The sequence below is a fragment of the Candoia aspera genome, chromosome 15 (assembly GCF_035149785.1).
Source record: "Candoia aspera isolate rCanAsp1 chromosome 15, rCanAsp1.hap2, whole genome shotgun sequence".
NCBI lineage: Eukaryota > Metazoa > Chordata > Lepidosauria > Squamata > Boidae > Candoia > Candoia aspera.
Genome location: NC_086167.1, coordinates 9,302,652 through 9,323,967, shown reverse-complemented (window position 1 = coordinate 9,323,967; position 21,316 = coordinate 9,302,652). Strand labels below are relative to the sequence as shown.

The following is a 21,316-nucleotide window of genomic DNA, read 5'->3' as shown; positions in this document are numbered from 1 at the left end:
GAAGCTCATGCCAATATCCCACAACAGCAGGCGTTCTGGAACCAGGATGGGAAGGTCCTCCTACCTTTCCATCCTTCTGTTTCCAGTCTGAGTCTGCAGAATCTTTCCCAGAAGATTACAGCTGGTTTTCAGTTGATCTGCTCCAGCAGGTCTCCTGTGAAGCTCTCAGGCAAGTAAGGGATGATTTTGACAACTGGCTGATCTCCAAATTGAGGGGATAAGTCCAATTCCTCTGTAAACAGAGCATGTCACATCCAAGCCAATAAAGCCCAGGAGGGTATCTTAGGGATCCTGGGTGGCACCTCAACTTCCCAACCCATTTCAGCCCAACAAACCTGCTCGGCAACGCCAGACAAAGTGCAGAAATCACCATGAAAGCCACTGAAAGGAGCTTGGGTCACTGTGAAACCATGGGAATGAATTCTAGGACAGAAAAACTTGGGGATCTCACTCAAAGCAGCTCTTGAACATGAAAAAATCTCCTGAGTTGTGCTACAACCTCCTCTAGCCAACACCACATACGTCGTTTATGAAACCTGGTTGTCTTTTCTCTCTTGAGATTTGAAGGGAGCATTTGCAGGTGGTGAAATTGCTCAGTCTGTTGCACAGAGGAGAGTTTCAGGAGTGGTGGCAGAAGATGGGTTTGGTGCATGTCTAGGAGGGTGGCACCCCCTGCCGCCGAATCCTGTGACCACGACTTGGGACATGTTCTTCCATTCGAAAGATGTTTCAGGGAATGGTGCCCCGAGCCCCAGATTTCCCCCAGATTTCCTTTGCTCAGAGAAAGGTATGCTCCCTCAACACCCGTTAGTCTTTGCTGCATTGTGTCGCCTTGATGCCCACAGAATATTTTCCAAAGGTGTGCTGTGTAAAAGCAGGGAAGGAACGAATGCAGCCTCCCTGTTGCTTGGGCGATATCCCAACCTCTGCTTTCACCTGTCGCCTGGAAGAGCAAAGGTGGATGTTAGGGGCATTGCTCTGTGGGGCCTCAGCAGTCCTCAGGAGGCTTCCTTCAGCAATGGAGAGCTCTGCTCTCTGGTGTGGTAATGCCCTGGGAGGTGGGTGACCCTCAATGTTTAATAATCGTCAGCCTCATCTTTTTCCTCCACGTTGTTGATGGTGAAGTAAGCATGTTGCTTTGGGGGGGTTGTGGCCGTAGAGGTGAGGAGCTGGACATGGGGAAGGTCTGGGCGGAGTCGGTAGGATCTTCTCCGGACCTACATGAGGAAAATTCATCTGAGAGTTTCCTGGTCAAGCGTGTTTTTCTCCCCCTTGTTTCATTTTGCTCACTAGCTACACATAATGGTTCAACTGAAAAATGTCAAGGTAGGGAATACAGTCAAGGATTACTAAACAAGTGAGAGCTATAGTGTATTTTGGTCTATACTAACACTTCTTAACACCCTTTTTTTAAATGCTGAAATCAGAAAAATGAGTGAATGTTTATCTTGTGTTCATGTGTTTGAATGTGATTATTCTTCTGGAAGATGGATCTCTGGCTCCATCTCTGGCTCTGTTGCCTTCAGTTACATCAAAGGAAGAACAGCGCAACCTCTGAGCAACGCCCTGCTCTGGGGAGGAAGAAGGTTTTTGTCGCAGTTCCACATCAGTCTGTCTCACTGTGCAACACGCTGCCACTGCTGTACCACATGAAACAGTAATAATCGGCCTCGTCTTCAGCCTGAAGGTTGGTGATGGTTAAGTAGCCGTTGTTGCCTGATCGGGTGCCCGTGAATCGGTCTGGGATCCCTGGCCCCCTGCTGCTGCAGCCATCACAGTGGACAAAGCGAGGGGCCTCTCCAGATCTCTGCTGAAGCCAGAGAATGGTGTTTGGACTGCTGCTGATGGCACAGGAGAGTTTAATGGTTTCTCCTGGAGATGCAGACTGGGAGGCAGGCTGAGTCAAGGTGGGCTGTGAAGTGACGCCTTTACAAAATAAGAGGAAATGAGGAATTAATCAAGATCTGTTATATATCTGGGTCTCCAAATCCCAGAACCAACAAGTTGGACACACCCTATCGTATTTTATAATGTGCAGAGCAGAGAATTTTCATGGGATTGTTTTACCGCTCCATCTACCTACTTACATGAGAAATAAGGCAGAAAGGAAAGGAAGACCAGTGTCCAGGCCATGGTGCTCTCCTTCAAAAGTCTTTTCTAAAATCAAAGAACCTCTCCCTGGGATCCTTCTACCTTCTTCCTTAAATCCTCCGTGATCTGAAGAACTGTCCATGCAAATAGAGGCACAGTGATTGGCTTTCCTTGAATGGATGAGCCACACCCCTTCTTATAAGGCAAGCCAATCGGTTTTGACTAAAGAGCAGAGAAGATATTTCCATAAAGGGGAGTCTTAGGAAGATCCCTTTCTTGGGGTTTTCTGTCACCATGTGGGAACATGAGGAGAAAGGCATTCAGAAGAACGAAGTCAGGTTGGGGACTTGAGGAGGCCTAGTCATGCCTGGAGGCTACCATGGACAGCAGAGATCCCTCTCCTGAAAAGGCAGCTAAATGGTCACTGTGAAACCATGGGAATGAATTCTAGAACAGAAAAACAAGGGGATCACTCTCAAAACAGGTCTTGGACATGAAAAACTCTCCTGAGTTGTGCTACAACCTCCTCTACCCAACACCACACACGTTGTTTATGAAACCTGGTTGACTTTTCTCTCTTGAGATTTGCAGGGAGCATTTACAGGTGGTGAAATTGCTCAGTCTGTTGCACAGAGGAGAGTTTCAGGAGTGGTGGCAGAAGATGGGTTTGGTGCACGTCTAGGAGGGTGGCCCCCCCTGCTGCCGACTCCTGTGACCATGACTGGGGGACATGTTCTTCCATTGCAAATATGTTTCAGGGAACGGTGTCCCCAGCCCCCATTTGGTTTAAGGCCTCCCGCTTTCCCTCATAGAGCAAAGGAGGTGCTCTTAATGTCCTTTATACTTCGTTGAGGTGTCTCACCTTGGTGCAGACAGACAATTATCCGATTTTGTGTTGCAGAAAATTAGGGGAGGGAAGAATATAAACTTCCCATGGATTTGGGGATATTCCATGATTGGAACCCACTTATCTTTTCCCTGGAATAGGAATAACAGCCTTCAGAGGCATTGTTCAGTGGGAGTGAGGCAGTGCGAAGGAGACTTATTTAGCAAAGCCTACTGCTGAAGTGTGGTGTGGTGAGCCCTGAGAACTTGGGCCCAGGGGAGGTTTATGATCATGCTCCTCTCTGACGTTCCACACTGTGTCTCCAAAGAGCACAATAATAGTCACCTTCATCCTTTGCCTGCACACTGCTGATGCTTAGGTAGGCAATTTTCTTTGGGGTGTTTGTGGATGTAGAGAAATGACCAGAGGCATCAGAGCCCAATTTGGTCTCACTGGAGGTTGTATTATAATACAGAAGAAACCTGGGCCTTTCCTCTTCCTTCTGCTGGAACCAGATGAAGTAAGCAAAGTAGAAGCCACTGCTAATGTTGCAGGAGAGTTTTGCTGGTTGTCCCAGGGACAGGGAGAGGGAAGGTGGCTGACTCAGGGTGTACTGGTACATTACACCTGGAAGGAGAAAATCAACATTAAACAAACGTTGAAAGATGGGAAACTGAAGCCACAGGATTGCACTGAGTGAGAAAATAGTCACCATGGTTGTTTCATTTTACCTGAAGAGTAAGAGAAGAGGACCAGCAGCAGCATCCACATCGTGATGGAGAAAATGAAGGGGGGGGGGGGAAGTCCAACCTCGTTTTTATCCAAAGCCAGGAGGACATTGGTTGCGCTCACTCCCTGATGCTCTCTTAACTCTCTCCCAGAGACACATGCAAATATCCAGGGGCTTCACTGGCCAGAAGGAGGGAGGAAACATCATTTAATAAAAGACCCAGAAACACAGCCTTGTATCAGCAAAAGCAAAAATATCCAGGAATCCCATGAGCTCTTTTCTGCATGAATACCGGCCTTAAATCCCCTTCTTTGGAAGGAGAACCTGGATGGCCAGGAATCCAGAACAACCCTTTTCTCTCCTGTAGTTCATTCCCCATGGTTCACCCACGAGGCCACTTCTGCCTGACCTGCACTGGCTTCCAGCTGCTTTCTGGGTGCAATTCAAGGTGCCATTTATCACCTCTGAAGCCCTCCATAGCCAAGGCCAGTTTATTTGTGGGACCACCTCTCCCGGAGGGTATCTGCCCATGGTATGAGGTTACCTATGGTGGGCCTGCTCCAGGCCCCCCCCTCCCTTCCATGTGGTCACCTGATAGGAATTCACAGGTGTCCCTTCTTGGGGGTTCCCCAGCCCTTTGTAATAGCCTCCGCCTGTGATTCCAGGGATCCTGGTCCTCCCAGCCTTCCCCATCCGAGCCCGAAGCATTTGGCTAGCAGGGAGGTTGGCCCTTGGAGGCTCTTTGGTCTGGCATATGGGAGGGAGGGAGGGCGGTTTGGTTCTGAACTCTGTTGTTAGTGGGTATTGTGAGCCACCCAGGATCCTTCTTTGAGATAGCAGCCAGGTAAGGTCTGTAAAGAAGTAAAGAAGTAAAGAAAGAAAGTAAGTAAAAGAAAAGAGGTTTCACGCGTCAACCCAATTATGTCCATTTCTTTGACTTTGTAAAGGTCCTCAGGGTCCTGTGTGTAATGATGGTTCTTGTTTGTTCCTGGGTGGAACTTCTCCCTTTCCATAACACCTGAATATTTTGCAAACGTGTGTTGTGCAAAAGTAGGGCAGGAGAGAATACAGCCTTCCTGTGGCTTGGATGATATTCCAACCCCTGCTTTCACCCATCTTTTACCTGGAAGAGCAAATGTAGGTGTTAGACTCATTGCTCTGTGGGACATAAGCAACCCTAAGGAGACTTCCTTCAGCAGTGGAAAGCTCTGTCCTCTGGTGTGGGGATGCCCTGGGGAGGTTGATGATCAATCAGTTCAATCATTGTCAGCCTCAGCCTTTGCCTCCAAGTTGTTGATGATGAAGTAAGCAAGTTTCTTTGGGGGTTTTGTGGGTGCAGAGATGAGGAGACAGCCATGGGGAAGGAAAGTGCTGGGTCAGGTGAACCTTCCCCAGACCTGCATGAGGAAAATTCATCTTAGAGTTTCTTCATTGAAAAATAGTTTCCTCCCACTTGTTTTGTTTTGCTCAAAGGCTGAACAGAATGCTTGAACTGAAAACTCTCAAGGTAGGGAACAAAATCAATGGAATACTAAACAAGTGGGAGCTATAATGTTTGCTGGTATATACTAATATTTCTTAACACACGTTGTTTTTATGCTGAGACAAGAATAAATGAGTGAGTTTTTTGTCTTGCGTTCAAGTGTTTCAATGTGATTCTTCTTCTGGAAGATGGATCTCTGGCTTGATCTCTGCCTGTTTTGCCATGTCAGGTACATGAAAGAAGAAAGAAGAAAGAAGAAAAAAGAACAGTGCAACCTCTGAGCAATGTCCTGCACTGGGGAGGAAGAAGGTTTTTGTCGCAGTTCCCCATCAGTCTGTCTCACTGTGGAACACGTTGCCACTGCTGTACCACATGAAACAGTAATAATCGGCCTCGTCTTCAGCCTGAAGGCTGGTGATGGTTAAGTAGCCATTATTGCCTGATCGGGTGCCTGTGAATCGGTCTGGGATCCCTGGTCCTCTGTTGCAGCCATCACAGTGCACAAAGCGAGGGGCCTCTCCAGATCTCTGCTGAAGCCAGCGAATGTTGTTTGGACTGCTGCTGATGGCACAGGAGAGTTTAATGGTTTCTCCTGGAGATGCAGACTGGGAGACAGGCTGAGTCAAGGTGGGCTGTGAAATAGCACCTTGAGTAAAAAAGGGAAAAGAGATAGCAATGTAGACTTGATACATGTTCTGCACTTAAATTCTCACCAAAGTCTCATCTCTGAGACACCATTGTCTTGTGTATGTACTACAATCCGTGAAAATGAATCCTCCATGTATTTACCTGAGAAATCACTAAGAAATGCAAGGAAAATCAGAATCCAGGCCATGGTGCACACCTTAGTAGCGTGTCGCTTTCTAGTCCAAAGAATATCTGACTAGGATCTAATGCCTTGTGACTTGTACCCACCTGGAATTTAAGAAGAACATTCCATGCAAATCTCTTCAAGCTCATTGGCTTTCCTTTGACTGATGTTCCTCCCCCTCCCCTTTCTCCTCCTCCTCCTCCTCCTGAGATCAGACACTCTATTTTGGTCAGAGAGAAGAAGAGACTTTTGCAGAAAGACCTGGGTGAAAGAGTATCCTTTAATTTTAATTTTAATTTTTGCCCCAATGGGAGAAATCATTTGAAGCTCTAAAGTCAGATTGGAAACAGAAAGAGCCGCTCTGCCCTGGGGCAGTCAGAAGCAGCTGCCTGTCATTTTGACACTCTTTAGGAGCCCCTGCAAGGTGTGCTGGCTTCATGCCTTTAATCTTCAGAAATTGGTGTCGCAACATACAAAGGAATATCAAACCTGTGTTGGAAGTGTGCAAAGGGGGAGGTGGCTTTTTATCATATATGGTGGACTTGTGAAAAAAGAAAGGAAGTTGGGGTGGAAATTCATACAGTGATGCAAAAGGTACTGCGGATTAATCTTAACGACGAAGCCAGAATTATTTCTATTGAGTTTTATGGACGCTGAACTAGAAAAGAAACATGGGAAACTGATATTGTATATGGTACCTGTGGCAAGAGTATCATACTCACCAAGTTGGAAAAACAATGAAATACCCACGGTAGAAGACTGGATTATGAAATTGATGGAGCTTGCGGAAATGGCAAAGCTGATCCATTTGGTCAGGGAAAAAATGAGAGAGACTTTTTTAAAAAACTGGAAGCTGTATATGGACTTTTTGTTGAAAGAGGAAAAGACAGAACACATGATTCACAGGTTTGGGGACTAGAAAGCATGAACGAGGGAGGGGAAAGAGTAAGATGGCAATTGCGCAATATAAAGGGAGTGGAGGTCATAATTCTAGGTTTTCGTATTTTTGTTCACTTTTTTGGTTTGTTCTATATTCTTTTTTCTTTATCTTTGCTTTAATTTTTTATACTTTTATTGTATTGAAAAATGCTGACAGTCTTTTTTAAAAAACAACAACAGAAATTGGTGTCACTCTGATGCCCACAGAATTCTCTGCAATCTTATTTTGCAGGAAAGAAAGGAAGTGTCATGAGTGAGGATGGCCAGCAGGGGGCTCCCATCCAGGCTGTAAAGCGCATGCGCAGCACTGAGGAATTGGGCAGCCATTCCAAGAGACACAGATCGGGCCCGCCTTAACCTCTGGGGTTTATATGGCTGGGTTTTTCCCACGCTTCTTCAGTCTGTTAGGATTTTCCTGTTATGTAGCAGCAATAAAACACCAGAGACCTGTTCCTTGTCTCAGCGTGGTTCCTGGCTGTTAGGACATCAATCCTAACAAGCTCCTACTCCCATCGAAAGAGGGAGGAACAAGAATTTAAGGAGAGACATTTGGAAATGTCTACAGAAAACCAAGAAATTCAGCTCACCATCCAACAATTGGCAGCAGCCCTGCAGCAACACCAACAACAGGTAGATCTCCAGATCAACACATTACAAGCTGCCATGCTACAGCAGATACAACAACCAGCTCTGATTAACCCCCAACCGGTGCCAGCAGCAGCAGCAGCAGCAGCTCCACCAGTAATGTTGAGATCCCAGGGCAGTCTACTAGAGAAGTCTGGAGGAGAAGCAGGACAGCTGAGAACCTTTCTCACACAGTGCACAATGTTTTTCGACAGCAGACCGGCAGAGTTCCCCACAGACAGAACCAGAGTCACCTTCATCCTAAGCCTGCTAAAGGGACCAGCAGCCAAATGGGCTATTCCCATGGTGGAGAACAACGACCCGATTCTCAACGACTACCAGAACTTTTTGGCAGGGTTCCGAGCACACTTTGACGACCCGATCAGAGAGGTCAATGCCAGCTGGGAAATTCGGAAGCTCAAGCAAGGTAACAAGAGGGTGGGAATCTACATTGCTGATTTCAAGTTGTTAGCAGGAGATCTGGACTGGAATGAGAGTGCATTAAAAGACCAATTCAAACAGGGGCTGGATGAGGAAATTAAGAATGAATTAGTGTGCCAGGGAACACCAGCTACCCTAGAAGCCTTATATCAGTTGTCTGTGGTCATAGATGCCAGGCTAGAAGAGCTCAGACAGATGCAGCCGGGGAGAAACAGGGCCCTCAGAGCGTTTCCAGGATTTCCAGCTCTCTCCGTAGCATCCACTCACTCAGGACCAGAGGAGCCGATGCAGATTGGGGCAAGCAGGAGGCTGATTTCCGAGGCTGGGAAGGAGAGAGAGAGCCCTTTGTTTCTACTGCGGAGCCCAGGGGCACATGGTGAGAGCTTGCCCAGCGAGAGGCCAAGCAACTTCAGTAAGACCCCCAGGGCAAGCAGCTGAAACAAGAGCCATCTCCGCCTCTGCTTCCAACCAGGGAAACTCAGTCAGTCTCCCTCCACAGAGCTCAGCAGGGAGACCATCAATCAATTAAGGAGGGCTCAATCCGAGGATTCCAGGCAAGCCTTTTACTACTTACCTGTAATCATGGACGTCAGCCCAGAGCACCAGGTCAAGCTAGAGGCCATCGTGGATTCCGGAGCTTCAACCAATTTTATTGATGTGCAGACCGTACAAGACTTCAACATCCCGACCAGAGAATTGCCATGTCCCATAGAAGTGGAGACCATTGACGGCCAGCCCCTCAAGGCAGGGCCGATTAGAAGGCTCACAGAACCGGTGCAACTGACAACGGGAGACCACACTGAGTGGATCCAGCTTTATGTTACTGCATCGCTTAATGTGCCTGTAATCCTAGGCACGCCTTGGCTGAGGATCCACAACCCATTGCTGAACTGGACTATGGGAGCAATCTCCTTCCCAGCTAAGGAATGCCAGCACCACAAGATTCAAGCCGCTCTCCAGCAACCAATGCAGTCATGGAAGCAGGGGGGGTCCAGTTGCCAGCCAAGTATGCAGATTTCGCAGATGTTTTCAGCGAACAAGAGGCCACAGCACTACCCCCCCATAGGGACTGTGATTGCGCCATTGAGTTGATACCAGGAGCCAGGGTTCCAGCAAAGAAACAATATCCCATGTCTCCCAAGGAACTAGCCACCTTAAAGGATTACTTGGACTCTAATCTCCAAAAGGGGTTCATCCGACCATCTACTTCCCCAGCCTCTGCTCCTACCTTCTTCGTACCAAAGAAGCCTGACCCATTGGCACCTGCAACCCAGGAGACACCCATGAGAGTGGTCCACGATTTCAGTTCCCTCAATAAAATAACAAAAAAAGAATCCTATCCTCTGCCTTTAATCTTGGATCTGCTAGATCGCTTACAGAAAGCATGCATTTTTACCAGGTTGGATCTCAGGAATGCGTACAATCTGATCCGGATGAAAGAGGGGCACGAATATCTGACTGCCTTCGACACCAGGTTTGGTAAATTTGAGTACCTTGTTTTGCCCTTTGGCTTGTCTAATGCAGGAGCCATATTTTCCAGATTTATGAATCAAATTTTCTCTGATTTACTAGATAAGTATCTGGTCATTTATCTAGATGACATATTAATTTTCTCTGAGGATGCTACAACTCATGTAACCCATGTACGCAATGTCTTACAAAGACTGAGAGAGAACAAGCTGTTCGCCAAGCTAGAGAAGTGTGCCTTTGATTTAACTGAATTACATTTCCTGGGCTATAAAGTATCAACAGAAGGCATATCCATGGATCCTTCTAAGGTCCAGGCAATTCTCTCTTGGCCACCTCCCCGAAATGTTAAAGATGTACAAAGAATTCTAGGATTTTCCAATTTTTACAGACGGTTCATAAAAAACTTTAGTGACAGGGCTAGACCCCTCACACAGCTTTTGAAGAAAGGATCAAAATTCATTTGGGGGGAGAGAGAGCAAGCAGCCTTCCAAGAATTTAAGCAGCTCTTTGCATCCCAGCCGCTGTTAAGACACCCTGACCCCGCAAAGCAATTCATAATGCAATCAGATGCTTCCGATATTGCCATTGGGGCAGTGTTATTGCAATATACAAACAAAACCGAGAATACATTGCTTCCGTGTGCCTTTTTTTCACGCCTGCTCTCACCAGCAGAGAGAAACTATGATGTTTTTAACAAGGAGTTGCTGGCAATTAAAGCAGCATTCCAAGAGTGGAGGCACTGGCTAGAAGGGGCGACCTTTCCTGTGAAAGTTTGCACCGATCACAAGAATTTACAGCTTCTACAAAACACCAGATCCCTCACCCCACGCCAAATCAGATGGAGCCAGTTTTTCTCCTGTTTCAATTTTGTTATTTCTTATGTGCCCGGGGTGCAAAACCGCTTGGCAGTTGATCAGTCTATGAGGGGGAACCAGACAGAGATTTTAGCAGCAGGCGGACAAGCAGAGGACCTATTTACAAGAGTCAGAGCTCAGCAGAAACAGGACCCATATTCCAGGGCCAGGATGGATGACCTCCAGAGGGGCCCGCAAGACACTGCCCCCCCATTCAATGTGGAGGCAGGAATCCTCTGGCATAGTGGGCGATTATATATTCCCCCTTCATTGAGGGAAGAAGTACTGAGACTTTGCCATGACCATCAAACAGCAGGCCACGGAGGTGTTTTCAAAACTCTCCATAGAGCTCTGAGAGACTACTGGTGGCCTAAGATGACTGCAGACATAAAGGGTTGCGTTGCTTCTTGTCACACCTGCAGGCGAGCCAAGCTTCTCCCAGGGAAGCCCACAGGACTCTTGCAACCCCTACCCACCCCCAGTAGGCCTTGGGATACTGTCTCCATGGATTTCATCACTGATTTACCACCGGTCCAAAGGCTGACTTCCATACTGGTGGTAGTGGACCTTTTCACAAAGATGGCACATTTTATTCCTTGCAAGGGCCTCCTGTCTGCACCAGCCACAGCACAGTTGTTTATGGACCATGTCTTCAGGTATAGAGGCATGGTTAATCATGTGGTGAGCGACCGAGGCCCACAGTTCTCTTCCAGGTTCTGGAGGGCCCTTTTCCAGTCATTAGGGGTCCAGATCCACCTGTCATCAGCACATCATCCTGCCAGTAATGGGCAAGCAGAGAAAATTAACCAATGGTTACAGCAGTATCTCAGGTGTTACACCACTTATCGGCAAGACAATTGGCCAGCCCTGCTCCCCATGGCAGAATTTACTTATAACAACTCTGTGCAATCCTTGACCAAGATGTCTCCTTTCCAAGCACTCTATGGGGTTAACCCTCAGGTGTTGCCCACCTCCTCCCAGCAGGGAGCTGTTCCAGCCGCGGCTGATTTTCTTAAAGAGCAACAAGCCGCACAGGAGTTGTTAAAGGAGCAGCTGAACAGGGCAAAGAGTGCTTACAAGAGAGCTGCAGATGCTCACAGACAGGAAGGGCCAGCGATTGCGGTAGGAGACAAAGTGTGGCTCTCTACCAAATTTTTGAAATCTACCCGACCATCCAAGAAATTGGACTCTAAGTTTGTGGGCCCTTTCACTGTGGCGCAGCAGATAAATCCAGTGGCTTACCGTTTACAGCTGCCAGCATCCATGAAAGTCCATCCAGTCTTTCACAGATCATTGCTAGCCAAGGACCCTCCCCCAAGTGCCTTACGATTGCAATTGCCCCCCCCCCACCAGTAATTGTGCAGGGGGTGGAAGAATACGAGGTTGAGGACATTCTGGACTCTAGGAGGAGGGGAAGGGGCATCCAATATTTCATACACTGGAAAGGGTACCCCGAGGAAGAACGCACATGGGAGAATGCCAGGGATGTACATGCTCCAGCACTGGTTCATCGTTTTCATCAGCTTTTCCCTCACAAACCCAAGCCTCGCATTTTACCCGAGATTCCGCTTTCGCCTGAGCAGGCCAAAGAAGCCCAAGCTGAGGAGTTTGTGAGTGTGTATTTCCCCCTGCCCCGCCTGAAGCCTCGACTCCAGTTACAGAGGAGGGGGGGGAACCACAGCCCTCAACCTCGAGCTTACAGTTCCCAGGGGGGAGGGGGGCTGACCTTTCTAACTCTCTAGATGTTTTCCAGCAGCAGCCACCTGGCCCAGAGGCGTTATCAGACCTGGAGAGCAGCACTGATTCGTCCTTGGAGGAGTTTTCCTTTGAAGACTTTCCATCCTTGCCCAGTTCCCATGGGACCTCAGAAGGAGTCGTTGAATCTTATCAAGCCTCTGGAAGGGAGGGGGCTGAAATGGAATGTGAATCTGGAGGGGAGGGTGATGTCATGAGTAAGGATGGCAAGCAGGGGGCTCCCATCCAGGCTGTAAAGCGCATGCGTAGTACTGAGGAATTAGGTATCCATTCAAAGAGACACAGATCGGGCCCGCCTTAGCCTTTGGGGTTTATATGTCTGGGTTTTTCCCATGCTTCTCCAGTTTGTTAGGATTTTCTGTTGTGTAGCAGTAATAAAACACTAGAGACCTATTCCTTGTCTCAGTGTAGCTCCTGTTTGTTAGGACAGGTCTGAGATCCCGGTGGGCCTCTGGCTATCAGCGTATATAATCAGGACAGGGGGACCACCAGGCTTCTGCTGGTACCAGTGAACGTTCTTTCCTCCAATTTTGTTTCCTGAACAAGTGATTCCTCCATCTTGCCCCAGGGACACAGAGACGGACAGCGGCTGGGTCAGGAGATACTGGGCGAAGGCACCTGCCAAAGAAACAAAATATTCAACTATCTATCAATTATTCCATTCCCTGATTCTTCTCCTTGACTTCTTTGATTTGGCCAATGAAACAAAGTAAATGAAGGAATAAGGAATTTGGGTTTTATACTTTTCCTCTTCTTGTAAGTCCCCTTGATGATCCATTAGACAGAAAGCAGGAAATTGTAAAAGCCAAAATAAATCTTGGAGAGTCAAAGAAAGAAATGACAGAATACAATAATTGGGAAATACAAACAAAAGAATAAAAGAAAAGGAGGAAAAAGAAATGAAAAGGCCACAGTCAAACGTAGCATTTGCTAACGGTGGTCCCTTTTGTGCAGAATTCAGCTGCTTTCATGGAGATATGCAGGACACCATTCATAGAATTAAAATCGGGATTAAGAAGCAAAGATTGAAATCAATTAACAGTCGATGGGAGAAATCACGCAAGGAAACTCTCTTTTCTTCTACCTGAGCAGCAGGTGAGGAGGGTGAAGAGAAGAGGGGCCGAAAGGACGGTGAGAAACTCGGAAGCTTCTCTGGCTGGGAAGAAGGTGGCTCTGAGCTGGGTTCTCCTGATCCTTTTATCTCCTTTTCCCTTGCAATCATTTCCTTTCATTAAAAAACCATTCAGACCTTCTTTCTGCTCCAGCTAGATACAGATGGGGGGAAAAGACCGACAAGCAAACTTTGAATGATCTTGGAGAACGATGATGATAGAGATAGACATAAAAGGATGGATGATGTTCTGCAGGATCAAATGTTAAACTTTTGAAAATCAGTTGACAGTCTTCCACTCCTCATCTGATGCCAGTCCAAATGAATCGGGTAGAATTGACTACCGTATTGATATGCTTAACTCTACCTATATCCTTGTGCACAATCACGCACGTTATTCTGAGAGAAGTGACGTATCTCCTTTGTTGGCATTGTTGACACACACAAAGCAAAATAAGATCAGAATATTTCCATGATCTAAATTTTGATCTGTTTCATCTTCCAATTCCTTCCTTAAAGAGTGAGATCTAAAAAAGGAGAGTCCCCCCCCCCAATTTGGAAAGTGATCAAGGCCTGGTGAAGCACGGCTTTTGAGAGAGAAACCCATGGAAGCTCATTAACTGTGGCTCATTAACTGTGGCATTTCCTTGAAGGCAGTGCCTGGCAGAACCTGGAGGTGGAGGTGGAGGTGGAGGTAGAGGTAGAGTTATCTCTTTCTCTATTTAGTCCTGGACCTCCACCTAGAAGATCATCTTGTGCAACCTTCAAGCATCTAGACAATGGCGGAAAGTGATACAAGGTTGCCTAAAATCAAAACAGGAGTCAGGGAGAGTTTCCAGGCCTCCTCTAACTCTTCCTTTTTGTTGTTTACAAAACAGTTTTGCGGCACCGTCACAAGTCCGAACAGTCGCTAAAGGAATGGTGTGAAGCGAGGACTACCTGTAATTGAAAGAAATGAGTGATTTCTGTCCTTCCTTCGATGAAAGGGAAAGAGGAGGAAGAGGAATTCAGCTTTCCTCTGTCCCTCCAGGGGAAATATAGGACAAAACAGGAACCAGAGACCTCTCTGGCCTTCAGACGTGGTTGGTGACTCTCCTTTCACTGGGGAAGCTGGAACTGTGGCTCGGCCCACGCCCCACAGTCAACAAAGGCGTGAGCAGCACGAACACGAACCGTTTTTCAAATGCCTCCTCCCATCACGGTCTTCCCTGTGCTTGGCTGCACTTTTTTTGTTTATTCATTTAGTCACTTCCAACTCTTCGTGACTTCATGGACCAGCCCACGCCAGAGCTTCCTGTTGGTCGTCAACACCCCCAGCTCCCCCAGGGACGAGTCCGTCACCTCTAGAATGTCATCCGTCCACCTGGCCCTTGGTCGGCACCTCTTCCTTTTGCCTTCCACTCTCCCTAGCATCAGCATCTTCTCCAGGGTGTCCTGTCTTCTCATGATGTGGCCAAAGTATTTCAGTTTTGCCTTGAATATCATTCCCTCAAGTGAGCAGTCTGGCTTTATTTCCTGGAGGATGGGCTGGTTGGATCTTCTGGCAGTCCAAGGCACTCTCAGAATTTTCCTCCAACACCACAGTTCAAAAGCATCGATCTTCCTTCTCTCAGCCTTCCTGATGGTCCAGCTCTCGCAGCCATATGTTACTACAGGGAACACCATTGCTTTAACTATGTGGACCTTTGTTGTCAGTGTGATGTCTCTGCTCTTAACTATTTTATCGAGATTGGTCATTGCTCTTCTCCCAAGGATAACTCTTCCTTTAAATCTGGCCAATCTTTTGAGCAAGTGTCTGAAAGGCAAGAGAGTTTTATTTCGCTGACTCCGCAGAGTTCAGGAAGGCATGAGGGCTCAGACCTGAGGGCTAGGCAGGCCTAAAACTGACTTGGAGGAAATTGTGAGGGTCGCAGAGGAACTGGAGGGCAGCCCCTCTCAGCTCTACCTCAAAATAGAGCCCTCCCTCTGAGCCTGAAAGAAAAGGGCTGCCAATTGAAGAACTGAATTTAAAGAATTGTTTCCTGAAAGCTTCTGTTGCTTTTTGCACTGGCGGTTTTGGTCTCAGTTCCTCTTGATTTTGTATCACTGTGGAACACTGTACTTGGGTGATACCACACAGCACAGTAATAAGCAGCCTCGTCTTCTGGCTGGACGTTGTTGATGGTCAAATACCATTTATTTTGGCTGCCCTCCTTGGAGGCAGAGAAGCGGCTGAGGTCTCCAGAGCCTGGAGCTGCACTGTTGTAGTAACGATAAAGGAATCTGGGAGGACCTCCTTCTTGTTGTTGATACCACGATTGGTAATAAGATTGTACTTGTCCACTGCTGAGGGAACAGGAGAGTTTAACTGTCTGTCCAGGGGAAGGTGACACGGAGGATTCCTGAATCAGTGTAGGCTGAGACCTGGATCCTGGAGGAAGAATAATGCTATAAATGTGTGTTCTTGGACTCAGAATCTGGGGAAAGGAGTTGTGTTGGGTTCTCCTTCACTCACCTGTGCACCAGATGCCCAGAAGGACAAGGAGAGACGCTCCCAACATGTTGAGCAGTTCTCGGGTTTCTGGAGATGGAGCCAATGAGTGAATGCAAGTGAGCTTTATTGGGGCTTCTTATATCAACCCCGCTTGTTTCATGAACCATTTGCATACCTAGCTCCTCCCCCTGCTTTTCTGAAATCTCATTGGTCCATTTCTTATAGCAGAGGGGAACGTTCAGACAGGTGATGCTTCCTAATTTTCTTGCCTGAAGCTCTCTTAAAGACGCAGTGATGCAGTGCTACAGATATGGATGTCCTTGGTAGAGTCCCATTCAGGTTTTAATCAGCTCTGACCCTGTTTAGCTTTTCCAAGATCACCCATGTTTGGTCCGGTTTATACATTAGTGAGTTGGCTCAGTGGGATTCAGGAGAAGGGTGGGAAAATTGTGTTCATTATCTCACTCTCTAGATTTAAGAGAGCTTCTGAAAGTCCCTGGGCTTCAGGGGACACAGGAGATCCTTGGATATTGCCGTCTTGTGCCATCCTTGTTATTGCTCAAAAGATTTGAAGGACCATATTAAAGTATGTGGGTTATAGTGGAGGAGCTCCTCCAAGTGGTCACAGGGAGGAGAATATCAGTAGATTTTCTCTTTCTAACCTAAACCTTCCTCTGAAATGGGAATCATTTCTTTAATGACTCAGTGCCTGAATATTCCATTCAAGTTGTTGGTTCCTTTGTTCTGGTCCAGTCGGAAATGAAGACTTTTAGACCCAAACTCCAAGTCTTTAGGTGGTTTGGCCATAGCTGAGAAAAATTTATACTGCAAGTGAACTTTTCAACCTTGCTGTCTTTATTCTAACACGTGGTTTTGTGTACAGGATGTGGAGGAAGACAATGGCACACAGCTCCCCCATCTGCTCAGTTTTCCAAGGTCTGCGATATTTCCCCTCGGTGTTGCTTCATTGACCGTTAGAATTTAAGTCATGAGGGGTGTGGGGCAAAAAGCGGGAGGGAGTGATGTTCCTACCATTCTTTCAGCTGCTATCAGAAGGGACCAAAGCAGATGCTTGGGCAGAGTCTTATCTTCATGTCATTGGTGTGTGAAAAGGCATAGAGTGATGATAGGGAGGTGTGATTATGCCACTGTCTGAATTGGCCTTCACTGTAGAATCGTGATGGGCAAAATACATCAGAATCATTCATGTCCTTTTACTTTTGTTTAAGAGTGAATTGATATTTGTTGCAAAAAGAGAACTTGGGGTTCACCAAGACTGAGATAATAACACTGCTGGCTCTGAAGTCATCGCTGCATGACAGTTTACGAGGCCAGGTGGATGGTGAGTTCACGGCGAAAGGAAACTGTTCTCCAAGCAGCTCAGGGGACAGATTTTGTCTCACTTCTGCAAGGGACTGTATCACTGTGGATACCTCCAGTTGCTGCCACTCCCGTAAGCACCACCACAATAATAATCCGCCTCATCATCAGCCTGGAGGCTGGCAATTGTTAAGTAGGCTGCATTGGCAGAGGTGTCCTTGGACCCCGTGAACCGGCCGTTGCTGTTGGCATCGTAGAGAAGGTATTTTGGGCTCTTTCCAGGGTGTTGTTGGTACCAAGCTATGCTATAACTGCCCACCTGGCTGTCCCGGCTCATGGTGCATGAGATCTTTGCTGATTGTCCCAGGGGAGATGATTGGGCAGCAGGTTGAGTCAAGGTGTACTGTGAATGGGCCCCTGAAATTAGAAAAGGAAGATTGTGGAATAGAAAGAGCATATATCACCTTCAGCAGTATCTCCTGAAGAGCTGCCCGAATTCAAATGCAGGTAGTCTTCCAACAGCCTCCTCCACACTTCAGTCAGGTACTCTGTGTGGCTGTGGATGGGTGTGAAACCAGTGTGGCCCTCAGATCAGCATTATGTCCCCTCTGCAGGTTGGCTCAATATTTTCCAAGCCTTGAATACTGGCAGAAATAAAATGAGATGTGAGCGTTCCTCCTAAATTACCTGTGCTCCATGTGAAGAAGAAGGCCAAGAGCAGAGTCCACGCCATGATGGAGAATGGAGCTTTCTGGGGAACTCTGACTGGGAGACTGGAAGGTTCCCTTTAAACCCCCAGGAATCTGGGTCCGCCCATTTATGCAAATTCTGCTGACATCTCATTAGCTGTGTTTGGATAAGACCAATTGCCTTTGGACGAAAGATGTGGCTTCACGTTCCTCTTTTCATCTCCTGTTTGCTTCATCTCCCCTTCCCCTCCAAAGTCTTCGGTGTGTGTTTCCCACTTTGCCCGGCCATCTGCTCTGGCTGCAGACCTTGTTCAGATCTGGCCATAAAATGGATGCTGGATGTTCTCTTCTGTTGCCAGAGGTGGGTATCCAGGCAGAGCCAGAAGGAAGAAAGCTGGTCAGGAGGACGGGACTCTGATGCGCTGCCTTGGAGTTCTGCTCGTTGAGGTGGGGTCATGAACATATTGCTCTCATCTGGCACAAATACTGTAATCCTGTGGAGCCAGAGGTGACTCCAATTTGTAGAAGAGTTAGAAAGGAAGAATTAGAAGAAATAGTTCACAGGGAGACATTTCAATGTTTGAGAAAATAGCATTCCCTTTTAAAGGTTCTGCCAAATTTCCCATGTTTATTCTGGAACGTCCTCCTACAGATTATATGCCATCAACTCCAAAATATAGTTGAAACTCAGGTAAGAGTGACGAAAACAGAACTCAGAAATATTTCTCCTTCAGTTATTGTGCCCAGTGAGGTCATGCGGGTTTGGGCAAGTGTCTTCCAGCCAACGGAGTCTCCTTCCATTAGCTCAGAAGAGATCAGAAAGCCAAAGGTTGGTGCTCCTCCATGAGGGCTTATCCTTGACTGAGAGGAAGTCCTTAGGATCATGCGTGGTTATGGAAGCCTCCCTGCTGTGCCAATCATGGAAAGGGCTTGCGTTCCTTGAGTTTTTTGCCTGAACTTGAAAGGAAAGCGTTGCGGCTGCTGGAACTGAAATGTGTCAATTCTCTTGACTTCTAAGAGCTGCTGCCGCCTTTTGCTTTGGAGGTTTTGGTCTCAGTTCCTCTGACGTTTAACAGAGTGGAAGAGCTCCTCCAGGTGGTCCCAGAGAGGAGAATATCAGCCCATTTTCTCTTTGTAGCTTAAACCTTCTGAGACCTGCCTCTTTTCTTTAATGACAGAATACTTAAATGTCCCATTAATGTTAGATGTTCCTTTCTTTCTGTCCAGTTTCGGACCAAGACTTTTTGACACAGAATTCAAGTGTTTAGGTGGTTTGGCCAAAGTGGAGAAGGATTTTAGCTACAGATGGAGTTTTAACTCTTGCAGGTTTCTTTGTAAGACTTTGTTTTGTGTAAAGGATGCAGGAGTTAGAACTTCCCTCATGTTTCTTCTTTCAGCCTTGTGGCTCAGTGAATCAGAATCAACTCCAGCCATTCCCGCCCTGAGATCTACAAAGCCGGAGAGAAAAGAAATGACGCTCCCGCCATGCCTTCAGCTCCCATCGGAAGGGAAGAAGGTTCCTGCCAGGCCAGAGAGGGAGAGAAGTGGCTGAGGTGTCCAGAGCCTGGAGCTGCACTGCTGAACGAGTGGGACAGATGCTGCCCCTCAGCATTGCAATAGCTGGAGATCATGGTTGTTCCTCAAAGGATCTAAATGACTGCATTAAAGAATGTGAAGTATAATATAAGATTTCCCTCATGTGGTCATAGAGTATATAAATTGATTTTCTCTTTTAAGCTTGCTTTGAAAACACTGCTGAGAAGCTGAGGGTGGCCGTGTTGCCAGAGTTGGTGCCAGAGAATCGGTCTGAGGTCCCGGTGGGGCTATCTCTGGCTATCGGCATATATAATCAGGACAGGGGGACTCCCAGGCTTCTGCTGGTACCACCGAACCTTCTTTCCTCCAATGTTGTTTCCGGCACAAGTGACTCTTGCATTTTGCCCCAGGGACCCAGACACAGAGGGCGGCTGGGTCAGGAGATACTGGGCGAAGGCACCTGCCAAAGAAACAAAATATTCAAACAGCTGTGAACTCTGCCATTCCATAATTCTTCTCCTCAGCTTCCTTGATCTGGGAAGTGAAACTAAGTAAATGCAGAAATAAAGTATTTGGATTTCATCCTTTTCTTTTCTTCTTGTAAGCCCCCTGGATGATGCAACAGATAGAAAGGTGGGAGTTTATAAAAGCTGAAATAAATTGTGGAGAATCAATAGAGAAACACAAAAAGATGAGTAAAAGAAAAGGAATCAGGAGAAATCAAAAGGCCGTATTCAAATGCAGCATTTGCTAAGGGTGGTCCCTTCTGTGCAGAATTTAGCTGCTTTCATGGAGATATGCAGGACACCATTCATAGAATTAAAATCCAAATTAATATGCAAAGATTGAAATCAGTTCCCAGCTTTTGGGAGAAATCATTCAAAGAACTTCTCCTTTCTTCTACCTGAGCAGTAGGTGAGGAGGGTGAAAAGAAGAGGGGCCGAAAGCATGGTGAGAACCTCAGAAGCTTCTCCTGTGGAGAAGAGTGTGGTTCCGAGCTGGGTTCCCCTGGTTCTTTTATCTTCTTTTCCCTTGCAACTCATTTGCATGTAAATCATTTCCTTTCATTAAAAAAACATTCAGACCTTCTTTCTGCTCCAGCTAGATACAGATGGGGGGAAAAGAGTGAGAAGCAACGTCTGAATAATTTTGGATAACGATGGTAGAGTTGGACATCAAGAGGATGGATGATGTTCTGCAGGATCAAACATTAAGCTTTTGAAAATGAGTTGACAGTCTTCCACTCCTCATCTGATGCCAGTCCAAATGAATCGAGTAGAATTGATTACCGTATTGATATTCTGAAGTGTACCTATATCCTTCTGCACAATCATGTGTGTTATTCTCAGAGAAGTGACATAACTCTGCTTTGCTGGCATAGTTAATAAACACACACACACAAAGATCAGACTATTTCCATGCTCAAAATTTTTGATCTGTTCCATCCTGGGACTCCTTCCTTGAAAATGAGATAGAAAGGAAGAGACCTGCCCCCGGTTTGGAAAGAGGTCAAGGTCTGGGGGAACACGGCTATTGAGGGAGGAACCCCTATGCCAGCAAAGCAGAGTTATTTCACTTCTCTCAGAATAACATGCATGATTTTGGATTTTGCATACAAGGGTGGAGTAGGGGGCAGTCGTTCTGTTTTCAATCTAGTAGTGGGGAGAGCTGGATCCTGTTTCCTCGGCTGGCCATGGAAGCAAGGTGGGTGGCTTTGGGCCACTCACTGCTCTCAACTCTTCATCGGGACCTCAAAATATTTCCGGGGAGAAGGCAATGGCAAACAGATCTCCCGCTGCTCACCCTTTTCAGGGTCAGCCCTATTCAGCTTAGATGTTTCTTCATCAATCAGTAGAACTTATGTCATGAGGAGGGTGGGGCAGACCTGTTCAGAGACTCACTGTCCAGTTCTAAGGGCAATGCTTGAAAACGTTTGGGTTCCAGGGTGCAGCTGCAAGGAGTTATGGCTTTGCCTCCCGCCACATGGATCAGTTAATCACAGGAAAGTTGAGCTCTTCCCCCACTGAGACCTACAAAGCAGGAAGGGATGATGTTCCCCCCATTCTTTCAGCTGCATCCAGAAATGAGCCAGGTAGATGCCTGGGGAGTGTTTTATCTTCATCTCATTGGTCTGTGGGTGTATCAGGGACAGATGATAGAGGA

General features: G+C 47.0%; 1 protein-coding gene and 2 gene segments (V, D, J or C); all 3 read right to left on the bottom strand.

The window, feature by feature from the left end:
- Positions 1–1,591: 1,591 nt before the first annotated feature.
- LOC134505777 (immunoglobulin lambda variable 4-60-like) lies at positions 1,592–2,192 on the bottom strand. The segment is given in 2 exon segments: positions 1,592–1,926; positions 2,088–2,192. Coding segments are annotated over 2 exon segments (366 nt in total).
- A 1,014-nt stretch (positions 2,193–3,206) lies between these two features.
- Positions 3,207–3,688, bottom strand: LOC134505899 (immunoglobulin lambda variable 4-69-like). The segment is given in 2 exon segments: positions 3,207–3,544; positions 3,649–3,688. Coding segments are annotated over 2 exon segments (378 nt in total).
- A 1,742-nt stretch (positions 3,689–5,430) lies between these two features.
- On the bottom strand, positions 5,431–20,103 carry LOC134505898 (uncharacterized). Its single transcript, XM_063315827.1, is given in 9 exon segments — positions 5,431–5,776; positions 5,920–6,013; positions 15,024–15,106; positions 15,237–15,457; positions 17,042–17,345; positions 17,393–17,484; positions 19,360–19,442; positions 19,444–19,613; positions 20,058–20,103. Coding segments are annotated over 9 exon segments (1,410 nt in total). The 3' UTR covers positions 5,431–5,459.
- Between the last annotated feature and the right edge of the window lie 1,213 nt (positions 20,104–21,316).